A 25,313-nucleotide genomic window follows, 5' to 3' on the forward strand; every position below is an offset into this window, starting at 1 on the left:
CACCATCCCAGATTTACTTCCTATAACAATGACTTGATCATGTTGGACAATGCAATCATGTGTTCCGTTTGGATAAACGTAACCATGTGTCTGAGGGATGTATAATCATCCAAACATGGCCTCTTTTTGTGAGGATGCATTGGAACATTTTGTACAGAGAACAAAGACGTGTTTCTGCTGTAAAAATATATCTGTGGATGCTCTCATTCATCCAGGTCATAGTCATTTGCAAGAGTTTATATCGAGACAACTAGGCTCAAGGATGTCATTAACCAACAACAGGGATCTTAGTCATGTGAGTTCCTGCGAGATCCACCCACAGAGGTCCTGAACAGATAAAAACACAGATTCCCAACCAGAACAGTAGCAGAACTGAAGAAGCCACATTTGGGGGAGTGGCAAAACGTCTTCAAAAAACAATCCTTGAGCCCAGTTGCCTCGATTTAAACTCTAAAATTTCTGCTGTAATGTGGGACATTTTAAGCAGGTCTATGCGCATGAGCATATGAGAACTTTTTGGCACGCTGACTTTTTAGAAGTTGTCACATGGTCTGAAGCAGAACAGTGACGCAACAGGTCAGACAGTTTAACAAAGATCTGCAGCTTATCTTATCTTACATAGCAAGAGCATTGTCTAAAACACTTAAAGCCAAATATTCAGTATGAATATGAATATGTTAAAAAGCTCAGACAGTGACCTAAAGAAAGGCAGGAAAGCACAAACAGAAACCCATGTATGAGTGAACAAGACCTACAAGTGACACAGATTAAAGCCGCTTTATGACTGAACTACTCTGACAAATTAACCTTACAATCTGCCTCTTCTTAACATGTTACAGTGCATGCAAAGGGCATGTGGTTTTTCAGCGCCTCAGATAACAGCACAGTCAAGGACAGCATCAATTTGCTGCCTGACAGAGCCCAGACAGCCAGCTGCTGTCTATATTCAGTATATATGTGCAATGCTTTGAGCACCTCAGCACCAAGAATACATTATGTTATATTAGGGCTCTAGGGAAGGCAGAATTACAGGAGTCTATGGATTAATGGGCTTTCTATTTCTCAGATGCAACCAGCAGTGGGAACCTTTTGAAGTTTTTTTTCTTTATGTGACAGATGACAGTCTTACACTGGACACACATCATGCACACAACACATTCTCTGCAACTTTTTTTTTCCTCTGTAGAAAAAAAGCATTTTTTCTTATGATAACTAAGGTGAAAAGAGCACTAGTATCCACATAGTCAAACAGCAGTGGTTTCACTCCCACAGTAGCGGGCATGTGCATGTGTGAAAACATTCCTCCATTGGCTGGGTAAAGGTTAGCTGTAGGGCGATGAGTCCCGATCAATCATGACAGCGTCATGTGGGACACATGTGGAGTTGTCTGGAGAAGAAATAAATGCTTCTACAGTCCTCTACAAAACCACACTTATCTTGACTGGAAGCTGTCCTCTTGGTCAACTCTAAGACCTAATCACTAGCAACATCGAAACTATTTCAAAAGGATAACCAGGCAGGAAAGAGCGCAATACTCACTTTTCATGAAAGGGCCGAATATAAGTGGAAGACAAACAGACTCTGAGAATCTGAGCTAAAGTGAGAGCCATTACACACAGACAGATGCTAGGTGAGAAACAGAAGTGATGTGTTCCATTACATGAATGTAATATAAATGCCTGAAAATAAAAATGCACATGCGGTGTCGATATCCTGCATGTGAGAGGTACGGCAGGGAAGTAAGTAAAGAGACGGCTAACAAAGGACGAAATGGTGTCTCCATGTGGACTGCTGTACTTAACAATGAACAGACAAGAATGGTTCATGCTGAAAATGCTGTGTTTATTATTTTACGGTAATCTAATCTAACACTCACACTCTAAATTATACCCTGTTTCTCCAGCCATCTATTGATTATCTAAGACCGTTAAGCAGCCCTAGCTTCCCCTCTGTGTTTGTTCTCACTCATTCTTGTGAAGTTAGAATCGTCTTCTGCTGATCATGCTGCCACCAGCAGCTTGTTTACCGATAATATATTTCAAGTTTCCTTTTTCTGCAATGGAAACAAGCTGTACACTTTCATGATATTGTGCAGGCTTATGTGAAGAACAACTGTGCTTTAAGACGCCGATACTTCCGGCACAGGGATGGGGAAGAAAGAAAACAGTCTCCATTGTGCTCAGATTTTTATAAAACGTGGAGGAAAACTGCATTTTGAAGTCAGCAGTCATGTTTTTCCACAAATAAAGCTGTACAATAGAAGCAGATTTTTTAAAGGGAAGGATTTTCTCAAATTCGCAATTTCCCAGTGCTACTGCATGAAAAATGTTTACCAATGGTCAATTACCATATCAAGGGGTATTAAAGGCTGAAATATAGTTGTGTGGCATGAATAGGAAAAAGGAAAAACGTTAAGAGGTTCACACAAAGGTCCCTTCCATTAAGGATCCGCCAGTTATGAAAGACTGGCAGGATTACAGGTTCTGATTTTTTCTGCAGATTTTCTGTTTACTGATGGAAACATGTCAAAAGCAGAAGTAATCCAAACACAATGATTGCCTCAGCTTCTATGAAAGCATTCATGTTTAATAACTCTGCCATTGAAATGACAGATAACAGACTCAGAGTCTGCCTCGTGTTCCTCATATTTCATGGCGGTGTAGGTCCCACACCACTTAATCATCTCTGTCCTTAACCAAAATCATTAAACTAAAGAACCCACTGGAGCCTTGTGGGTTTTGTAATCCCCTTGCATGCTCTGTTTTAGGATACCCACCACTATCTTAGAACAAGCTTTGAATTACATGCTATCGTTACAGCAGATCTCACTGGGTAAAGGGGCGAACGGGATGATTTTTTAAGGTAATGACCTCCTGAGGTTGTGTATGTGCATGTAACATCTTACTGCTGGGCCAGGAGTCACCATGGCAGCCGAGAAAATGGCTAAAACATCTGGCATTACTCCGTGATAAAAGTTTGGACTTGGGATTATGCCACCATCCACTCCATGTTCTCTCTTTGTGGACTTTCTGAGTCTTTTGCTTAATGTGACTTAATAGTGTTGTTTTAAGGCTTTTTTTGGAAATCGACCCCCGTCATTTATGTCTGAGGACGTGTCATTGACAGAGAGCCGGTCTGTGCATGGTTTCCTCTCACACTCAGGCAGCTCCTGTCCAACAGCCATCAGCTCCAGCAGAAAGGCATCACTTGAATGACTTCTTGGCTAAAGAACTGGAATCTATTGAAAAGCGCATGGACTTTGTATTGGACGGCACGTTTATTTGGTTTGAGTATTGATAAGATACGGTTGTGACTTTGAGGTGATTGATTTTGGTTTGAAGAAAAGGTCGTGCTTAATGACTTGCAGCGCTTTATACCAGTCTTGATCCATTCCAATATTAGGCAAGCAAATATCCAATAGAACACAGTTTAATCAAAGTGAACAGAGGTTTAGAGGGTTTCTTCAGACTTTAGTAAAAAGATCCTGGCGCCATTACATACAATGCATTAAAAACTTTGTCTAGGCAGAATATAAGTTTAACCAGGAAGAAAATACTAGTTTGTTATCTGACACACCGAAATAAAATAAGCACCATCTTCATGTCAATTATCAGCTCTTGCTCTGATGTGATTTTAATTTACTCTGAACCATTTACAAGAGGAGGTTTTTTCTTCAATCTGAATGTATGGCCAAAATAATTATTTAACAAAAAAACAGCCATTTCAAGATTGAAAAGAATGCATTTACAATAGCCCAGGAGGACTAATTCTTCACAAAGCATCTTAATAAAGCACTAATCAAACATTACACATTGTCTGGTTGTTTCCAAGACATAAACGCATGTTGATGATGACTGGAGCATAATCAGAAACAACACTACAGTAGCCAAAGAAGGCACCGAAACGTTGATGTGATAAAAATTGCACCAGAGCCCACTTGATTCTGCTGTGCATGCTGGGTACACAGGTACCTAAAGACACTCATTTCACTTTCCTATTAGCTGCCAGTCCCCTTGTGTCTGTCGTCCACCCTCAAGTATATCGATTGGCCTCATGAGCAGGGCCTCAGAGTAGCTTAGGTTTACATTCTTTCTGACTTTTGGGAATATAGTCCAAAAGTGAAGGGGAGGGGTGTTCTTTGTTGTGATGTGAATCATGTCATCAAAATGTACTTGAAATATTACAACAGAGCAGAATGGCTGTTTGTTTTGAGTCTGCACAGAATCAGACACGGTTTATACTCAACTAACAATCGATCAGACAGAAATGAAACCATCCACCGGCCTAAATGGCCAGTCACGCCAAAAGTGTAATTTATCTGCATCAGGAAGTGACTGTTGGCAGGGCTGTGTGCCAAAACAACTGTGGCTGGGGGGGGGCAAACAGCTAACACACAAGCCGGGACGCACAACGGATTCACAGCCACACCAGATCTGTTAGTTTGTTTTGGATCCTGCAGATCATTTAATTTATTGAAGAGGCACCTGCTTCAGATCAGTGTATTCATTGGACTTCTGGCACAGCATAGACTTCATGTCTGCCCCCTTCGTGCTTGCTACAACACAGGAGGTGTCAACTCAGTGTGCTCCTCAGCAGACAAACGCAGGCCTGTACAGTACTCATATTACTGCATGAGTTGTACCTCAGAAGAAACAATATACACCTGCTTCTGCCCAAGAAGACTTTTTTTTTTACAGCCTTGCTGGGTCGTCTCGAATCAGTTAGAGTCACACACAGATATCACAGACTTTCCATCATACCACTGCTCTATTTATAAGCCTCCCCATACACCAGTCCTACTCTCCGGGGAGGTCATTAATTTGCCTCTCTGTCAGTGGTATGCCCCACAAAAAAAGTCCATCAAAACCTGCAGACTGCTTATCTATAAGGCTACGTTTGCTACAGCAGAAATTACAGCCATGCAGATTCTCATTAGAAGGAGGTCGTTTAATTACAGCGCCCTGACACAACGCTGTAAGGAGCTCATAAGACAGATGACCCTCTTATTTTTTTTGTTTCTTGCATTTTATTTTCAGACTAAATATAATTACACCCAATAGTCTTCACAGTGATATAACATTTGAAATCTGACACCTCTGGAAAACAGGGCAAAACCAACAGATCCACCTTACAGCGTTTACACTCCTTTACTATTATTCTTCATTACTGTACTTTAAGGTGATGCAATATAAGAAGAGAGCAGGGACCAGATGTTTTCTAGTGGAGATAAAGCGGCCACTCGATAAATGTAATACAGTGTGTGTGTGTCTGATAAGCTCGGGGTGCTTCGTGTGTGTGTGTGTGTTCCCTCCCTGCTCCTGTCTCAGCATTTATCAGTGAACTTCTACAGCATGTTGACCCTTTAACCTGCACAAGCTTATATGGTGCTTTTCATTCCACGGAGGCTCTGAAAGGTGTTTAATGAACTGTCTTGTAAGGAGAGGGTTGTGCGTTTGCCCATCAGCGCTCATCCCTCCTCCCTGTTTCTGCATCACTTTTTTTATTTACAACCATATCTCAGCTGCTTTTTGCTGAGCTAGCGCATTTTCCCTGAATTGAAAAGCCCTGGAGGTGAGAACAGTTCATCTGTAGAAAGATACATCATTTGTTGATTTGCATGTTACAAAGTGTGAAGAACACAAAAAGTTTTTTGTTTTTTTTTGTCTGTTACACATCAGTGATTCCTGATACACACACACACACTGCTGATACACACTGATTTTGTCAAAGTGCACGATGAGTCAGATCTCAGATAGAGAGAGTTTTTGTTAAATTGAACATAATATCCTAAAAACATTTCTTTGTCTGTCCTACATAATTGCTTCTATTGCTCTGTAACACCAGCCACAGGTTCTTTTTTTGCTGGAAACTGCTGGGAGTGTGTGAGATCACATTCACTGATGATTTATTCAATACTGAACAGTCTCCACATGGATGGATGGACTTTTCTGATCTCCGACTGGGGTTGATTCACTGCCAGTGTGTGTGTGTGTGTGTGTGTGTGTGTGTGTGTGGGGGGGGGGGGGGGGGGGGTAACGAATTACATGTAGCGACGTTACGTAATTAGAATACAAAAGAATATGAACTGTATTCCGTCACAGTTACAGTATAAAGAGATGGTAATCAGAATACAGTTACATTGTTGAAATCAGTGGATTACACGACGGTACTTTCACGTGTTTTTTCACTCTGCTGGATGATTAAGATTAAGAAACCTTTATTAGTCCCACAATGGGGAAATTGAACAATGAAACAAGTCACGTAAAAAATCATCGTCTTCTTATAACAAAGATCTTATTTACGGCAGATGTCTGACTCCTTATCGCTTGTCTCATTGTGTGGTCATATACATGTGTATGGCGGTAAATAGTCATTGGAGTGACAACTCTTACTGTCAATACAACATCTTTGATTAAAGCTAATATTTTTGGTTCATGTCAACAAACCGTCTAAAAAGCTGCATGGAGCAGGTGACAGAGAGGACAGAGCAGCCGGACTGATGGGGGTCAGAGTCTGAGGATGAAGCGCTGCGTGCTCAATGCTCCTCAGTCATAATGCCGGTACAATGTTAGCGTCACTTGAAGTAAACTAGTTAGCTGTTAACTGCTAGCTAACTCCGTCAAAAACTGAGGCAAATTAACGTGTACGAACGTGTCTCTGCAGTCAGCTGGTTTTATACAAGGTAAAATGAGTCTGTTATGTATCCACTATTTTTTGTGTGTGTAAAATGACTTTGCGTTACGTTGTTTAAAAAATATATTATTCCATTCATCATTACGTTCTGTTTCTCTACAATAACCAATAACACTGAATGCAGTCAACTGGAACAATCTGGACATTTTCTATTGACTGTTTTATAGCGTCCTTTGTAGTAAGCAGGGGCTGATTGTTGCACTTAAAATGCAATTCAGTGAGTAATCCAAGTATTCAGAATACGTTGCTCAGATTGAGTAATGCAACAGAATACATTACAAATTACGTTTTAGGGCATGTAATCTGTATTCTGTAACTGAATACTTTTTAAAGGTATTCTTCCCAACACTGTTCACTGCTATAGCTTTTCATTTGCATCAACTTGAACGTAACACCTAATTACTGTGCACTCTTTAGGAACTTCAGATTATTTCCCATAGCGTAACACCTTCAAGGAGGCATCTGATGGATGTCACATTTATTCAGCAGCTTGGCCAGAATGTAGAAACTCTGACCCTGAGATGGAACCCACTGTGCCAATTACTGACATGTGCATCCGTCAAAAATCAACTGTGCACCCGAGGAGGAGTGTTGGATAAGGTAACAGAGATGCAGTTGCATTCAGTCCTACACAACACAAAAAAAGCAGCATGAACAATGCAAAAGTACATAAATATGTTGTATAACTGATGCTGTCAGACAGCTCATGGGTTAGGCACTGTGCAGCACCAACACAGGCTGGAGCCATAGATTTAGAAGTGTCCTTTCCAGACGAACAACCTGAGTCAGGATGTGTTTTAAGAACAAACAGGACTAGTGATGCTATGACTATGGCAGACACTTATTTTAATAAGCAAGCGGCTTAATACAAACCAGTGATGCACTGATTGGTTCTGATGTCAATGGCACGAAGGCCTTAATAAAAAAAATACAGAAAAAGCGAAGAGGCTCTCTTAATCTTTCACAAACTACAGCAGGTCAAAAATTCCTTTTGGGCCTCATCCAAACTAATAAAGAGACCCATATTGTGTACAAAGATTACATTAGATTACATGACTGCATATGTACAAGTACAATTCAAAGGAACGCTGTAAATAATCTTAACCAACACACTGAGAAATAGAAACAGAATTTCTTGAATAAACTCCCAGATTGCAAAATAGTTTAGGTTACCATGGTAACATAATGCGCAAAGGAGCAGGAAGTTGCCTGGAGTTCTCATATTTGTGGATTTAAACACTGCTGTATAAAACATGTGCTCTACATGAACGCTGCCTCTCCTTTACAGTTGCATCTTACACTGTGTGGTTTATGGTTTGGTGACTATGGGCGTATATGTGGGCAGACTGATCTTACTGTATGAGCTGTTTGAATTCTGATGGTTTTAATGAAGTCAAAGCCTGATCTGTTTTGTTGTTTTCTCAGGTTTTCTGTTGGGGTCTACATCTCCCCGCTGATACTCTTTTATTAAGAGATGCTTGAGCTTTGCTGGCTTGGCTTGCTGTTTGATAGAAGTGAGCTTCAATTCCTGCTCTTCACATCAACAACACTTGTTTACTTTGTTCACTTGGGACACCAATTCACATCACACACTGGATACAATTTTGCTTGGCTTTTTGTTTTGACTTGTGAACGAAGCAGCTGGGCACAAGTGGTCCCCCTGACCTCTGTTTATCTGTAGTCCTCCCACTGAAATGAGCCCTCCTATCCCCACTAGAATCCTTATTTCTCAATGAAAATGGCTGACTGTTCCCCTTTATATGTTTCACAGAGTGTGGATTTGAAGAACTGATCAACGCATGATAAACAGAATAATGCTATATAAAGCATCAATATTCATACACACTTAACCTTAGAGAGGCATACAGTCGTTTACACGTTAGTAAATAATCCTAAATCTGCTGTATCTGTTCTGTATAGGCCTCGTAAGTCAACGATTCAAAAGGTTCAAATGTTCTATCTGAAGAAAATTTCACAGCCTCAATAGCACATTGCTCATCTGCCTACATCTGCCTATACACCACAGTCAGGCCTAGCTTGCTACAGTTTCCCACAGTGTGCTCACATGTGAAGACGAACACCCACTCAGACAACTGTAATAATGGTCCTATAAATACACCACAGAGTGTAAAAATACATTTCTATATGGCTCATCATATACCTCCCTGAGACGACGTTTAAGGCTGAGTGGTTTGAAGTTTGATGGCGACTTTCACTTGTTTGTGATGTTTTCAGAGGCTCCTTAGAAGCACAGTCATCATTAACTGACATCTCATCCTTCATGCTAAAAGGAGATAAGCTAACGTGTGTCTCAATGCTTTACCATGTCTCAGCCGACTGGATTCCTAAGCAGAATGATCACCGCTGAGGGAAAGGAGGGAAGCTGTGCAGTGGTGAACAGATTTGGGACAGTGTTGCCTAATTTTGGAAGTCTCCGCCTCCCAGCGGCACCACCTGCAGGGAATACTCACAGTATCTTTAGCTATTCCACATGAGAGGGATATGGTCACTTTTTGACACCTAGGGTGAGATTTTGAGATATTTGCAGACACTTAAACCCCCAAAAGGGAGCAACAAAGGTAGAACAGCTATAAGAATAGGGTATGTTTAAATAAAGTAAATCAGTATGTATCCACATCCATTGAAGATAGTGTCAAATAGTTACTACAGGAATGAAGCAGTGCACAATGAGTACTAATAATGGTCAATGGTTTTCTTTTGTTTCTGCCTTCATTTTTTTTCAGTATAAAAATTGGGAAATTACAGCTATATGATGACTGCCGTATTTCAAAATAAGAATACATTTACATCCAGTCTCACTTAATTAAAAACACATCTGCTGCTACATTTCAAACAAAGAGGTATATAGAATACATTTCACACTTATTATGTGTGAGGAAATGGAACTGGCAAAAATATAAACCCATCTGAAAGGATATAATATAAATGAACATGATAGTTCCCATCATGTCAGGGTTTACACTCAGGAAATGTGATTTGTTGTGAACTCATTATTTTTTTTTTTTATTAGTTTCTCCATCTTCTCAGTCCGTTATCACCAGTTTTGCAGATAACGCTGCTGTCTGGCACATTCGTGCATGCTGATAATATTAATGGCTACAACATCTAAACACAGACCTGAAAACAAACCTTTAATGAAGCAACTTGGACTGAAAACTTCATAGTTAACAGTCAGGGAGAAGATGGGGCATGTTATCATATAAAGACGTTCACAGTCTCCGGTAGCCCTGATGTGGCTCCATCAAATCAGAACTGGCAGTGCTCATTGGTATGAAGAATTTCAATAAATAATGTATGTATAACTCCATAAGAATGTGTGCTTTATATGCAGAAACAACAGGCATCCTCATATTCTGTGGATGTGTTTTTTTTTGTTTTTTTTAGACCAATGACCTCATGATGTTAAAGCCACTTTTTGAGATTGAGCTAGATCAATGAATAAAGCATGAATATGACATAACGTGCAAGTCTTTGTTCTGAATTGTCCCAGAAATATTAAATCCATTTATATCCCAAGGCACTGCTGAGAATTTCCCTCCTTTCCTTTACTGATGTCTTTTGAACCATTGCAGTAGAAAATGTCTGCCGCCTGGGGAGAGGAGACAGAGGAGGGCACAAGTTCAGGATTATTGAATACAAAAAGGGATATCCAGTGTGTGAACGGCAAACACATCCAGACACTTTACTGTATTATTCCATTTCATGTTTATTAATCGCCTGGCTTTCCCACAGCATTCAGGTATTCAGATCCCACATCCATTCACCTTCTGTGCTCAGCTGCTAATGTTCATTACGGGTGACTCTGTCAATCCTGAGCATTAATTGCACTTTTTTTTTTACCACTTCCTTTGAATTTTTTTTGTGGTAAACATGTGCTTTATTGTTTATGCAATGAGCCATTAATCACAAGTGCCATTCTGTTCAAATCTCACAACATTCTCAACCTTTAGCTGAGATCATTTGCATGTTTAACGCAAGTAATAATTCAATTTGTAATGAGATAATTAATCACAGTTGCCATAGCTCAAATTAATGATTGCCACAGAACAGAAGAAGAAGAAAAAAAAAAGCACCCTGTGCAGGAACAGCAAAACAGGAGGTAAACAAAGAGTGCTGGGGCCTATCAAATATTCAATTCAGCTGCACAATTTTGTTGTTTTGTTTTTGCTAAGGCAAAGTATGAAAAATGAGCTACCTATTTGTGACAAAAGGTTGAAAATGCAACCCAACAGCCCAACAAGAACAGGAAATACATTTTTATCTAGTATCGCCTGCCTGCTCTCTTTTACCAGAGATAAAAAAGAAAAAGATTTATGCTAACTGTAACAATGCATAAATGGCTGCCGGCTACTGTTCTGCACTGGTTTTGGTGTGCTGATGCGTGTGTGGGTGTAGAGCCGAATCAACCAACAATGACAAGAACAGTTGTGTAGACCGGTGTGTACACATCATGTCACACCCTGGGCTTTCACAAGTGCAAGACTTTTAAATCAGATCTTGGAACACTGAAGTGGAAAAGACCTGAAGATATCTAGTGCCAAAATACAAACTAGTCTGAAAAACTGCGGTTCAATGCAACCAAAAAAAGGAAGTGGAGCATATTCAGTATCACCCAGTTCATTCATTAAAATCTTCAGGCTTGTCTCCAGGTCTGCTGCTGAAGGAAAAGGGGGCTCAGACCTGTTTCAATGTGAACAACCCAGAAATTCCTAGCAGTCACTGTTATTTAAGACCGAACTTAATTCCTTGTGTCATAAAACAAGATTGCTTTGTATCTACCTATGCGGCTTATTTGCTGTAACTCAATATCAAACTGGAGGGAAAAATAACAAAAACATAAATAACAAGACACATGAAGTGCTCTTCATCCTAAATTCTTGAAAATGAAGCCATAAACTAGTCACCAGTATTACTTGCAGTCAATAATTAAAGTCAGATTAACTACAGTAAAACTCATGGTGGCTCATGGTGTGAGATAAGATATAAAATAATGGGGAAACACTAATAATAAATAATAAATAAACTAATAAAAATGTGTTTAACTTATTTTTTTTCATCACTTTTTATCATCCTTGGGTTCATTATGACATATGATTCATTCACATACAGCACCTGCCATCACTGTGCCATGTAAACTTCACACTTATGAATCTAAACAACATATGTATATGTATATATATATATATATAATTTGTAGAGCTTATTGATTCACGAAAGGTCGAATAATGTGACGATGTGCCTCTTGGAATTAAGGGGGTTTTTTTAGGTGTTGGCTGAGTTGACAAGGATTGGCTAATATTAACAGGCTGTGCAAAAAAGGTGCAGAAATTAGCAAACCGGGTTTAAATCACTGCAGAAAAATGCTAATTGCATGCTTTACAACTGCAGAATACATTGTCCTTTCAAGATGTTATCACTGTACACGGACTTTCAGTGGAGATTCTAATGGAGCATTTTAGCAGTGCAGTATATAAATCTGTAATCACATAACATAGAAATGAAGGACCTACTGTGTGCTACAGTGAATACAGTAAAGCATGATTTTGGACACAGCTCAACTTTCATGAATAACATATATATTCCTCATGTGAAGCGCTGTGAGTGGTCTGTGTGAACCGAAGCCGGGCTCAGTGCCAAAGTGTTTTTAACAGCAGCACTCTTAATGTCTGTGTTTTGCTTCCGTCCCCTGAGAGCACTTGTTGACGGAAATGTCTGACACGTTCTGTCTGTCTGGGGCTTTGGAGTCTAAAAAGATTTTAGAAATCTATTACAAACTGTAACATTGCAGAATCAACACTGCAGCAAGCCTCCTGCCTGCTGAAACAGACTTTTGCTACCACACCCTAAAGTTGTCCTGGTGTTGGCCTCCAGGGCTGAGAAGTGACACCCACATGCAGCTCACCCTGCACCTCTGGTGCCTGACCTCTGTGGTTCTATCTTTTGTGACAACTGCACGGTGTGTGAATTATTATTATTTTGTTTTAATAACCTACTTGTTTTAATTTTATGAGGACTTAAATCCATGCACAATTATGGGCATGACCGCCTCAAGTACCGGCTTACACTTTTGTGACTTAATGGAGTTTAAGCAGACTGCAGCACTGCTAAATTCTTCTGATGTGCTGGTCATTCATGAACTGGTGGTAGTCCTTTCTGCAGAAAATATTGATCCTTATTATTGTTTGTGTGTTAGACTAAATGTGGTTGGTAAAGAATGTGAAATGCTGTTCTGGAGGAAATGCTAGAGATTCCTGCAAGAAACTGTCAACAGGCAGAGAACCCTGAGAAACATGCAATTAGCACCTGTGCTGCCAGCTCAGAGTTCAATCCTTGGCACTAAGCATGTGTGTGTAAAGCTTCCATTGTTCATTTTATTTTCACCATATTGATCTCAGTAACAAGGGGAGGAAAGATCTCAATTGGCTTTATGACTCAGCAGATTTGTTTTGCAGTTAGTCACAGAGTTATGCCAAGTTGTAGAGAAAGCAAACCTCTCTTACTTGGCAGAGGTGAGGCGCCTTAATGACAAGAACGCTGAAAATGTTGAGTAGCTCGAAATAAGAAAGCACATAAAAATTCTCAACAACACCAAAGCTTGATCAATCAGCACTCCAGGAACAGCGTTGTTTAACTTACTACTTGGGAAGAATGGAAATCTACACTGCAGGGACTCTCTGCCTGGAAGCTCCACCTTGGATGACATCCAGCAGGTTCTTAATTGAACAGTGGGTGCCTGGAGGTGCTTTGGCTCTGCAGAGTGCCTGGGAAGCAGCACAGTAGCTGCATCTGCCTCCAACTGAACAGGAAAAAAAGCATGAAAAAGTGTTTTTTAGAAGCAGAAAAATTAGAAGCAGGATTACTCCATTACTGAGGTTACTTGCTTAATTATTCTCCTCATGGACTGATGGGCGTAAGGGGTCAGGCAGAGCTGACTCTTGGCTGATCCCTTCCCGTCTTAGTTACAATCAGCCAAGTTTTCCCTTCTAGCACTGCATATATGTGATTTACAGTGATTCACCATTCAGAATCTGCTCATTTCAGAAAACAATCTCACACAGGTGTAAACAAAAGGTTGCTTTCAGGAGCTGCAGATTCTGTCATCCAAATGGCATCTGTCAGCTATCAGATCATGTCTCTGTGAGTGTGATGAAACTTCAGTAGTGGGACTGCATGTCAATATCAAGGGTTGGCTGATGCTGCATGAAATCACACCAAATACCACATTGCTTTAAATGCACCGCATCTCGGTATTTTCCTACTATATTTTTCAATTTTAAGGTACAATTAGTTAGCTCTGAAAATAATGCATTTTACTACAAGCTAATTAAAGATGCGTACTACTGTTAATACAGACAGACATAATGCTCAATTGCTGGCAATCTGGGTCATGTTTCTGCTCTCGGAAAGTCAACGTAATGCTCATAACATGGGCTCATGCACACTGTTTCTGCCAATTCAAAGCTTATATTTACTGTTTTTAACTGAAGTTGATTAAGCTGGGATAGACTCCAGCCTCCTGTGACCCTGCACTGCAGGACAAAGCGGGTCCAGATGATGATGGATGGATGGAACTCAAGTTGATTAGTTGAAAATAACTACAGCTGCAATACATTCATTTCAATAACATACATCAATACAAACAGCCGTACTGTCCAGCTGTCAGTGAGACGGCGACACAGGTTTAACTTCCATTGGTTCTCATGGATTAAAAATAGGCTGCTAACATGTTTTTGCAGGAAGTATTAACTGAAACATTTCCAAAGGCCGACTAAAGCTTTTGATTTTTCTTCTCCAGCAAACACTGCAGATGTATAATATTTCTGTACAGTTCTAATGAGCATCATTACTCCTGCATTGATGCAGTGCCAAATGAGCTCATTGAATTTTTAAAAAGGCGCAGTTATTTAAAGCAAGTGATTTGAACATTAAATCTGCATTAAATATCTGCTTGAGACTCACATCACAGCAATTAAGCATATTTCCCAAGCCCATTAGATATTAAATGGGTAGTGGTGGAATTGGGGGCTGTGCAGATTAAAGGAGTTCTATAAACTTGGTGGTGGGGGGGGGCATAATGTATTGGTATTCTCTGTGTGAAGTGATCGGGTCACAGAAAGCTCACTTCAGAGGACAGGAAGCTCAGCTGCTTCAGTCTCAGCCAGAACAGATGGTGAGTGTACGTAGCATCACTAAAATGGAGTCATGTTTTGAACGAGCTTTTTTTAATCACTGAATCAGGCTAAGCCATCCTCAGTCATATCATATTTATTTTCCCCTCCCAGTCTCTTATTTATTTTGATTCTCTAATAGAGCAGCAGGTGAGGCTTTGCTGAAGAATTTCATTTTCTTCAGAAAGAACTGTGCTCTCCTTCTGGAGGAAGCACACTGTTCAGGACCACTGCTGCAGTCCAGTGATCAAGAAACCTCACCAAGACAAACATGATAAGCTCTGCCTGTCCTGGGTCTTGACAGGATGCTGAAATTGTGCAGCATACAACAGCCAAAAATCCCTCAGGTGAAAAATGCAACACAGCTCCCATTTATTTGGCAGATATGGGACTAGACGTGTCACAGCAGCGCCACAATACATGACAGCAGCAAAATTAAAAACACAATGACAGGGAGAGAGAAAGGGAGAGAGAAGAGGCAAGATATTTACTAAGATTTTAGAGGGATAGATCCATCACCTATAGGTTTCCTGAAGAGCAGTAATTAAGCTCAGTGTGGTGTCACCAGCTGTAGCCATCCTGGCCGTACCTGGCTCTGCCTAACTCATGAAAATATGAGAGTGGGAGCGTGAATGGAGCTGAGTTCCTGGTCATGTTATCAGGAAAGACAACTCTAAAAAGTGTGAAACACCAGTTTACAAGCGTTTTTAATCTTACTCACCAGTACACACTGTGTTAACAATTGTAACCACATCTATCACCCAGAGCTGGAGCAGTAAGGTGAAAATGCAAATGGCTAAAGGGCTTATTTTCACTCTGTGCTACAACACTGAAATAATTTCAAACAAGACGTCATTAGCACCTTCCAAACACCTTTGTACATCCTGCTGGATCGCACCTCGTGACGTCAAATCAGCGTGAGGAAAAAAGGAACAGGTTCACACTTTTATTGCTTCTCAGAGAGCGGAATAAAAGTGACGTAAAGGGAGGGTTCTGCCTTCTGCCAGAGCAGATGGAAAATGAACAGACTCGGAGGTCAGGTGTACTTTGGCCTTTCTAGTCAGCCAGGCTTGCAGGTTACACACTTTGGCCACAAGGTCTCAACCTGCTTTCCAGAGCAGCACGTAGATGAAGCACGCCATTCCCAGCTCAGTTCATGAAGCAGCGTGATTTGAACAAGCAATTCTGATAGACACAAGACAATGCAATGCTGTGGACGAGGCACAGTGTGATGGCCTGGGACGAATATATTCCAGGAAAGCTGACATGCAACATGCACATGCTCCATTACAGTACAAACACAGATTTCCCTTTTTGTGCCTCTTCTCTTCTTTGAAAGGAAATCGAGTTAACAAGGCTGCTGTTGACTGGCATGTTTCCTGCATCACAAGTCATTACCAATAAAGCCATACCTGCATTGAAACACAGTCTATCCTCAACATAACCAATGCTATTGTTCAAATAAGCAGGTCCATATAATTTTACATTTCTTAATTCATCTACTATAAATGTGCACATGGTGCCCCCTAGTTTCACCTCGGTGCTTCCTTGAGGCAAAGTCAGTGTGGAGTTACATGAGTTGTGAGGAGCTGTAGGTCATGGACACAGACTGAACAGCTGTGCTCACAACACAGGCTATAGAGCGACAAGCAGGGAGCGCAGTAGTGAGCAGGATCAGTGCCGGGGCTGCAGCTGACCACATCAAAAGGCCTCCACTGTGTGAAGTGAGTGAAAGAGGAAGGGGACGCTATCACTCCCACAGCAGTCTGTCTGCAGTTAGTGGAGCTAATATTGCGACCTGTAAAGTTCACTTTGATGCATCAATGCTGGATGAAAGTGAGTAATGAAACATAAAGCATTCGTTCACAAAAATCATACACCTTCAAAGCTTTTACAAATTAATGTTGTTTTGACATACTGCAGGTGTCATATTCAGCTTATCCCTTCATCCACATGTCCCTCCATCACAGTAGGGAAGCTTGAGGTGACACTATTTGTCATAATACTCAAACTACGCTGTGGAGCCATGACAAGCGGTGTTTGGAAAAGATGACGCCTCATTCAGGTGTCAGTCATCAGATGGGAGCATGCGCTCAAAGTCAACCGTTCCGACCTTGTCATTTATTGCTGGAAAAGGAAATGGCTGCAATTTACATACATTGCAACACAGGAGGGGCATTGGCCATTTTTGACATTTTTAGATCCCAGCATGTATATAAAATGCTGTGATCTGTGAAGTTATTAACCCTTTAAAGGTGCTTTATCATTTCATTTTACTGCTAAATCTCCTGCCAGTATCACCACACTGTCACACATTAATGAAACAAAGGGGCTAAAAATAAGCCATCATTCTGTTTTGTTGAAATCTGACTTTGTGTTTGACTTGCATTCTTTTAAAACAACAAAAATAGTTGCTAGCTACTTAATAGTAGTTAAGTTTAGGAAAATGTTACATATTGGGTTAAAATATACACATCCTCCATTTTCTGTCTTACTAAATCAACATGAGGTCATAACATTATAAACCTAGCAGGCAGCCTTTTTTTAAATTGTTGTTTTTTTGTTGGTGCATTAAAGTGTTCCCTATAAAGTGTCAGATTATTTCCTAAATAGCAAAAGCCTGCATTCTCCTCTAGTGCAAACAGCTCCGTCGTCTGCATCTGGTGGCTGAATTTATTACAATGAAGGCAAAAAAAAGCATCAGCATAAAATCTGTGTCCACACTTAAAGACATTATCCAACGTCATAAAATCTGGTCAGTTAGCTTCCAAACCGTGCAGCACAGAAGCCATAGGGAGATGACAGAAGCTGTGACAGCCATAAATCTGATATAACTCGAGCAAGCAAAAGTTAAGACTCCTGCCGGGGGCGGCGGAAAACACTTGGCACTTGAAAGCAGGAACAGAGGGAGTTAAACCCTTTGGGGGTAAAGACAAGCAGAACTCTGGAAAGTGCACATGCCAGCTTAAGCTGTTATTATATGTCTTATATGTTTTAAAAACTGATGTATCCATAGAATGTAGCCACTCCCTTCAATCACTGAAGATTACTGACACAACTGTTGATTACCCTCGATCTAAGTGAGCCTTCACTTTGTCTTCTCCTTTTATTACTGCAGTGCAATCTGACAAGAACACACGGCATTACTTCGGCTTATATGTTTTTCAGCTCCAAACAAATCTTACATTATGTTAGAGAAGGGTGTGAATTCATGAAGAGATTAGTGTTGCTTGACTGGTGTGGAAAATACTTCTCAGAAAGTATTGTAGCTAAGCCTGTGATCATCAGAACTATTTTAAGCAACAGCGTGCCAGAGGATGAACAACCACCAAGGAGCTGAGAGATTTCAGCAGATGTTAGGTGTCATATTATAATCCTGTTTTTTTTGTGAGGAATCTTTGTGCTGTGTCTTGTAATTATTTTACACTGAGAATATTATTTATATATTCCAACCATCTCTCTCTATTTCTCTCTCTCAGATTCCCCAGGTCAGCTACGCCTCCACAGCTCCGGAGCTGAGTGATAACACCCGCTACGACTTTTTCTCCCGTGTGGTGCCCCCGGACACCTACCAGGCACAGGCCATGGTGGACATTGTCAAAGCCATGCGCTGGAACTATGTCTCCACGGTAGCTTCAGAGGGAAACTATGGAGAAAGTGGTGTTGATGCATTTATTCAAAAGTCTCGAGAGGATGGTGAGTCTGTCTTCAAACATTTCTACAAGCACCCCGAGTTTATTCCAAACCATGTTAGAGTGGTTCCTGCTATCTGAATCTCAATTCGTACAGCAGCGAAAGTGTTTCTCTCTCAAACATGCACTCTGTTTAAATAACATCCTATCAGAAAACTGGAAAAAGCTGCAGGTAAAAACAAGATCAGAAAGATGAGCAGCACGGCTTAGTTGCTGTTAAAGCTTCCTGGACTCAGATTCAACAGGGAGAGGCAGATTAGAGCAGTGGAAGTGGAAAATTGGATAGACAACAGCCAGGCAGCTCTTCTATGTAATTAGTTCTTAATGCCACAGAAATTCTGATTATTTAAATGTAACAACAGCCCAGGTCAGTTTGACATTTAGGACCACTCAATGTGGAACAGAACTTCATTAAAAGGAGGCTTTACCTGTAACTGTCACCAAATGCCACACAAAGTCATGTCTGCGGAGAAGAGACAAAGACTTGGCTCCCCAGAGTGTCTTCTTTAATAATTTACTGTTATTTTCAAGGCATACTATAGGTCACACAGTCAGAACAGAAAGTAAATTTGATGATCAAACATAGAGAAGCAGTGGCAGTGTGAGAGGGAAGCAGCAGAGCTAGCCTGCAGCTCCATAAGAAGATGCGTTGTGTAGAGTGTTGGGAATAGTCAGTTTGGTGCAGGAGGCTGCCTGGACACTCTCAGCCTGACCCCTGACCTTTCTCTGTGGCAGAATGTAATCACTACCGACACATCCAGTACTCTCTGTGCCACTGTGTCTCTCGTTCCTGCCAGCTCTCAGCTGCTGCCCATCATCAGTCATGCTGGAGAGGTACCAGCAGCAGATTCTCCGGCTGAGGCCCCCGATGGGTCCAGCTCAGCTATACCGAGGTTGAATACTATAGGTACAGTACGGTCCAGATGAAGCAAAGCTCAAAACTTCACAAGGCAACTTGTGCTATCATTCGTTTTATTTCCATGTCAATGATATAGTTTTTAATGCTAATTAACCTTAGCCCATTATCTTATAAGAAGATCTCTGAAAGCCTGACACTAGCACTCATCTTTTAAATGTCTCAAATGTTGGTATAAGTTTTTAAAAAGCTGAAATCTCAAGTTTAATTCAAGTTTTAAAATATTAACATAACATGCATTTTTTGATATGAAATGTATTCGGAGTGGTAAACAAATGTTTCCTCTGAAGGGAACCTTTGATTCAGGCTGAACTCACACAGCAACACGAATGTTTCTGGAACTGATGTTTTTTTTAGGCTCAAAATGTCTGAAGGCACCTCTGATTCAGTTCTCTCCACGCTCAGCGCAGCATTTCATTATACCAAGTCAGAAATGCTTAAAGCCCTGAAAACTTCTCCAATCTCCAGCTGCAGAGATCTTATAATTACGGAGGGGTTTTATCGGTGAGTAAGCATGTCTGTGCGTGAGAAAGGGTGAACAGGAAACATTTGTGAAACTCTTCTGGCTGCTAAGTTTAGAACTAATGGCGTCATGTTTTTAGATTCAGTGACATAATACAGTCCAGCACGCCTCCTGAGGCCATGACTAGATTAGACATATTTTTATAAACATCAGAGAGGAGCTGCAGTACAGGAATTAGAAGTAGGGTAAAAATTCAATCAGTGTTTCCATCCATTCATTCATCCATCCATCCATCCATCCATCCATCCATCCATCTACCCACTCATCCATCCATCTACCCACTCATCCATCTACCCACTCATCCATCCATCCACTCATCCATCTAATGAGTTTCTGTTTTATTTATGACAAAGATCAGCCTTTAAAAGTAATTCAGCCTCTGATAGGAAGATGCTTCATCCAGTAACCTGCCAGACGCCTGTTCTTTCTAAGCTGTTTCCAAGAACAAGGCGGTTCAGAGTAACAACCCATCTGGTGCATGAGGTTAAAATAAAGTTTCAGCCCAAATATCACACTAACTCATGCAAAATGATTTCAAATTGCATTAAGTGTGATGTAGAGTGAATCAGATAAGGAGTTGTTAAGTAGGGGAAAAAATAGACACATCTACCCACACACACACACTTAGAAATGTCTTGCTTTATATAGAAAGATATGATTCCAACTAATAATCATAAAATCTGCTGAGGTAGCCATAAAATATAATTATACAGCATGTGAAAGTGTATGTTAAGCACAGTAGTACAGCTGCAGGGCTTGTTTGATTGATGCCTCAGCTGAAATTACCCAAGTCTCATCTCTGCCAAATTTGATGACCCAAATGTCACTCAGAGTAAAGAGATGTCAAGACAAAGATATACCACAAAAAGACAAGGCATCTCAACATGATGTTTCATGGCTCCAAAATGCCAGCTGTATTACAGTATTCCCTCGGCTGCCATTTTTTTTAACACTTTCTCAAATTCCAGAGTCACTCAATTCAGCCACCTGACAATAAAAAGGCACACACAGTTCTGAAACAACACACACAAAACCCTCTCACTGCTGTAAACAAGAACTCAGACAACGTATCTGTCAAGTCAGCTCGTCTATGGCTCCCTCAAATCACAACGACTGGAGCAAACATCTTTTTTTCCCCGTATGCTGAAGTATTGTATGATTCCTGAATCCCTTTATCCAGTTTGGGCTTTGATTGATTATGTGTGAGAGTCACAGAGGACAAACAGGCAGCTCTGTCAAAATCAAAGCCACAGGTATTTGGCTGCTAAATGGCTTCTGCAGTTGTCTGCTCACATAATAAAACAGCCAGATCAGAAGTGGCCAAATGTTCTATCTCATTAACCAGCCAAAGGGCATACTGAGCAACAGTCTCACCCACCTAATGTGACAGTGGTCCTTTGCTGTGCTGCTTTGTGTTGAGAAAAGTAGGTTTTAGCAGTAAAAACAGCAGATTAGCTGACAGTATAGTGCAGAATGTCTGTAATAAAATGAAACAAAACTACAGCAGCTTTGCTTCCCGAAGTCACAGGGCTTCATTAATTAGTCAAGAGGCGCCATTCAAAAAACACCTAATTCATTGTGTGCATAATTATGTGTAATTTTGTCATAAGCCATAACAAGAGAAACAAGCATTCACTGAGTGAAAGTGTTTGAACAGGTGAAAGATCTGTGTGAGTAGCCACTTAACATTTTTTCACAAAATTACTTCAAGTGCAATTGTAACAAAGTCCAACTGAGCAGCTGGCATCACTTGAATACTTCCTGCTGTATAGTGCTCAATAGACTCGCTGGAGATGACCTGGAAAGCTGACAAGAGCAGGCGGTGGCAGCAGCAGGAAGCGGTGACAAGTAATACTCTGACCTGATCTAATAAAGAGTTAAAACTTCTCCCAATGGTGGCTGAACTTAGAGAACGGTTCAACTAAAAATGTGTTTAATGTTATGATCATATGTGTTTTAAGATGATCTTTACCTTTCCCCTTACCCAATGTCCAATGCTCAACCTGGACCAGAAGGTTTTTATGACAAATCCAACTACATTTAAGAACAAATCTTAACACCAAAAAACCAACAAAACATCTCGCGGTGTCAGGGGGTTTGGACCTCAGACTCCTAAGTGATTGACCACTGCATACCCCCAACCCATGTCCAGATGACTTTAGGCAAAATGATCACGTTCCATTAATGTAAATGTAATGATACATATCGTATTCACTGTTGTGTTGATGAGCATGCAACAACAACTGAGGGAAGAGAGATGTTCAGTAATGCTGGGTGAAGTGATAAGTGACTTTTCAGTTGCATCTCAGCTCAGTTCTGGGTGGTGGTTCTGTGTTCCAACGTGAGCCGGATTGGAGCGTGGGACCACATTGAAAAGCAGGGGGCGCTGGTTCCAGTTAATTTGCTGTATTTTGCCCAAGTCTGATGTAGATCCATAAAAAGACACATCATAGACATGCTAGTTAGTGGCTGAGCTAACTAGCATGGCTGCACTAAACAACTTGAAAAAACATAAGAAGAAAAATTGAGCTATGGACGTAAAAATAAATTGCAACTTTATTTTCATTCGCCTCAGTCACTAGAAATAGAATCTTTACAGTCTCATTATCGCTTTCTCACACAAAGAAAATGTAGATTTCAAATGTGTTGAACAATACAGACTTTATTTTCAGATTAGTGCTGTATTTGCTCTGAAAGGCATTCTTGGAGACAGAGTAGACACAGACTGTTGTGTTGACCCACAGACCATATGTCTGTGAGGTCCTATCATCAACACAATGCAGCTGCTGTGTCTGTGTTGAGATTCTGTCAAATCTCTGTGCAGTCTGGAGCATATCATGACATCTTTCTTTTTTTTTTTCTCCAAACACCCTGCAGTTTAATAGTGGTACTTTTTCCCCAAACAGAGAGAGAATATTAAAAAAAAAAGTATTTGTAGTTTGTTTGCAGCGGTGTGGTATTCAATGTTAGCTTACACAAGGTCCTGTTAGTTGAAGAATCTGATATTTGATCCCAGCTCACTGGGCTTTCATGTGGAAACTGAACTAACACACAGTATCTGAACAGAATGGTTGGACTTGAGTATTGGCACTGTAGTGCAGAAACAGTTTGACACCAGGGCAGTCAATATCTCAGAGGATGTCGCAAAAATAACCCTCAGTGTTTCTGTGAGAGCAAGTGTGAACTCAGAGTGGAAAAGGTGAGAGTAATTAAGACAGCTGAGAGGGGGCCAGGATCCTCCTTTTGTGACCTTGGCTTTTGTACAGGAAGTCTACAACTAAGTGAAGATTAGTTAAAATATTGCAGATGGCCACAGCATGCAGTATGAAAATGTCCCCATTGTGGGACAAATAAAGGCTTTCTTAAACTTAATGCTTGTTGAGAAATGAGGATAATGTGCTCTCACAGTCCAGATGATATCTGTGTTTATGTTTCTCTAATTATATCCCACCTTAAGCAGAAAATCCCATCTACAGCCAGACTTCCCTGACCAAGTATGAGGCACTCACTGAGGATAACAATCCTTTGGATACATTAGCATTAACATGTTCTCTCTTTAACTCTCTTTAAAGCTTGTTCTTGCAATTTTACTAAAAATATGCGTACCTCAATTTTCTTCTGTCTAATTTTCTATACATGAGAAAGCAGCACAGAGTTATCTTATCTTATCTTATCTTATCTTATCATTCTCACTCAACGAAGAGAAAGTAATCGACAGCTAGACCACACAACCTTTTGATACCTAACGTGTTTACCATGTCATGTTTATCTTTATCATCATCATCATCACCATCATCATCATCACCATCATCATCATCATCAGGACTGCAGCATTTCATCTGCAGCTGCTGGACTCTGACTGAAACCTTCCATCTTTGTGACACAGAGCTGTTCTTTGATGGCTAGTGTTATCATTTGGTTCTTTCCCATCTCTCAAACCACCCCCTGGGATTACAGCTGGTGTGGCGTTATGGAAGATGATAAGAAGAAAAAAAGGAATAAAACAGTTTTTCAGTATGATGTCTTACTGTTGTCACCCTTGAAATACAAGACCGTCCTTGATGCACGAGTCTCTGGTCCCACAGATATAGTTGCGTTTGTGCTTCTCTGTGAAAAGCTGCTACGCCTCTGGTGTCCTTATTAGAGAGTGTATGGTGCTCTGTAGTAATGGAGGCTGACACTCAGTGTCATTTTATTCTCACCTTGTGAAAAGTAGTATGATTTTCCTTTATTGGATATGGTACGCTTTCCCTTATGTAATCACATTTTGTGGGTTTTTCAGAATAAGACGGTGACACTGTTTGAAATGAACGCAGGCCTAAAAAAATGGAACCTTAAATGTCTAATATGGCCTCCTGCCTTCTTCAATTTTCTTTCCCCCAAAATGTGGACACTGACACTCAAATATCCACATTTATGATTAATTGGAGGGATAATTTGAAATCATAATTAATCAGATTTATTTTTCTAAATGACAGCTGAAGCAGAGGATGAGGAGGAGAAGGGCAAAGATAGCACAGAGCGGCACCGGGATGACAGGGAGATTATGCAAATGTTCGAAGTGAGGGCTGCATACTGCACCCTTTGTCATGAGGGAAATGTCAAGAGGAATGATTTGAATACTCATTAACCTGAAAGGATCTTGAGAAAAGAGCCGTTTTCAGTAATATGTTTAAATGTTTTGTTTGGGCTCCACAAACAGAAAACTACTGATTATGTAAATTGCACCTGATGGTACTGTAGCTATTATTAAGCTGTCTGAACAGAACTGGCTTTATGTTTGTAATAATGATCATAATTACAGGAAAAATAAACAAAATGATTATTATTATATTGTGTCATTTTCAGCAGTATTTCCTGTGTTATATGACTTCTTATTCTAATCTGTATGAAGAGGAGAAAACAAAGAAGGACAAGAGAGAGGTAGGAAGCAAGGAGTTCATGTCCCCCTGGCTCAACATGTCAAAAAAACAGGAAATCCCTGTCAGGGACCAGACAGCTGCTCCTCCTGCTCCTCCTGCTCCTCCTGCTCCAGGCCTGGCTTAGCACCGACTGAATTAAAGGAATCGTCCTTTTGACTGTGCATCCACCTGCACCTGGTATTTCACTAGATCACCTGCTGACATTAGTTTAACACATCCCCACACATAAACAACAACATAGGTGGGTTCACTCTGACCCTCAAAACACCACGTATGACCACTGGGTTGAGAGTGATGGTCTGAGAAACCAAACTTATGCCTTTAAAATCAGGCACCAGCTTGATTCGTTATAGCGTAAAAAAGGTTCTAAACTGCAGC

At 40.6% G+C, this 25,313-nt stretch overlaps 1 protein-coding gene across 2 annotated transcripts in view; it reads left to right on the forward strand.

Moving 5' to 3' along the window:
* LOC114438399 (metabotropic glutamate receptor 4-like) overlaps window positions 1-25,313 on the forward strand; it is a 100,207-nt gene that overhangs the window by 38,751 nt on the left and 36,143 nt on the right. For both annotated transcript variants that reach the window (XM_028409707.1, XM_028409706.1), the window contains exon 2: window positions 18,362-18,578. In XM_028409707.1, the coding sequence (XP_028265508.1) occupies window positions 18,362-18,578 (217 nt within the window). The remainder of the gene's footprint in view (window positions 1-18,361; window positions 18,579-25,313) is intronic.

The sequence above is a fragment of the Parambassis ranga genome, chromosome 7, assembly GCF_900634625.1.
Source record: "Parambassis ranga chromosome 7, fParRan2.1, whole genome shotgun sequence".
Classification (NCBI taxonomy): Eukaryota; Metazoa; Chordata; class Actinopteri; family Ambassidae; genus Parambassis; species Parambassis ranga.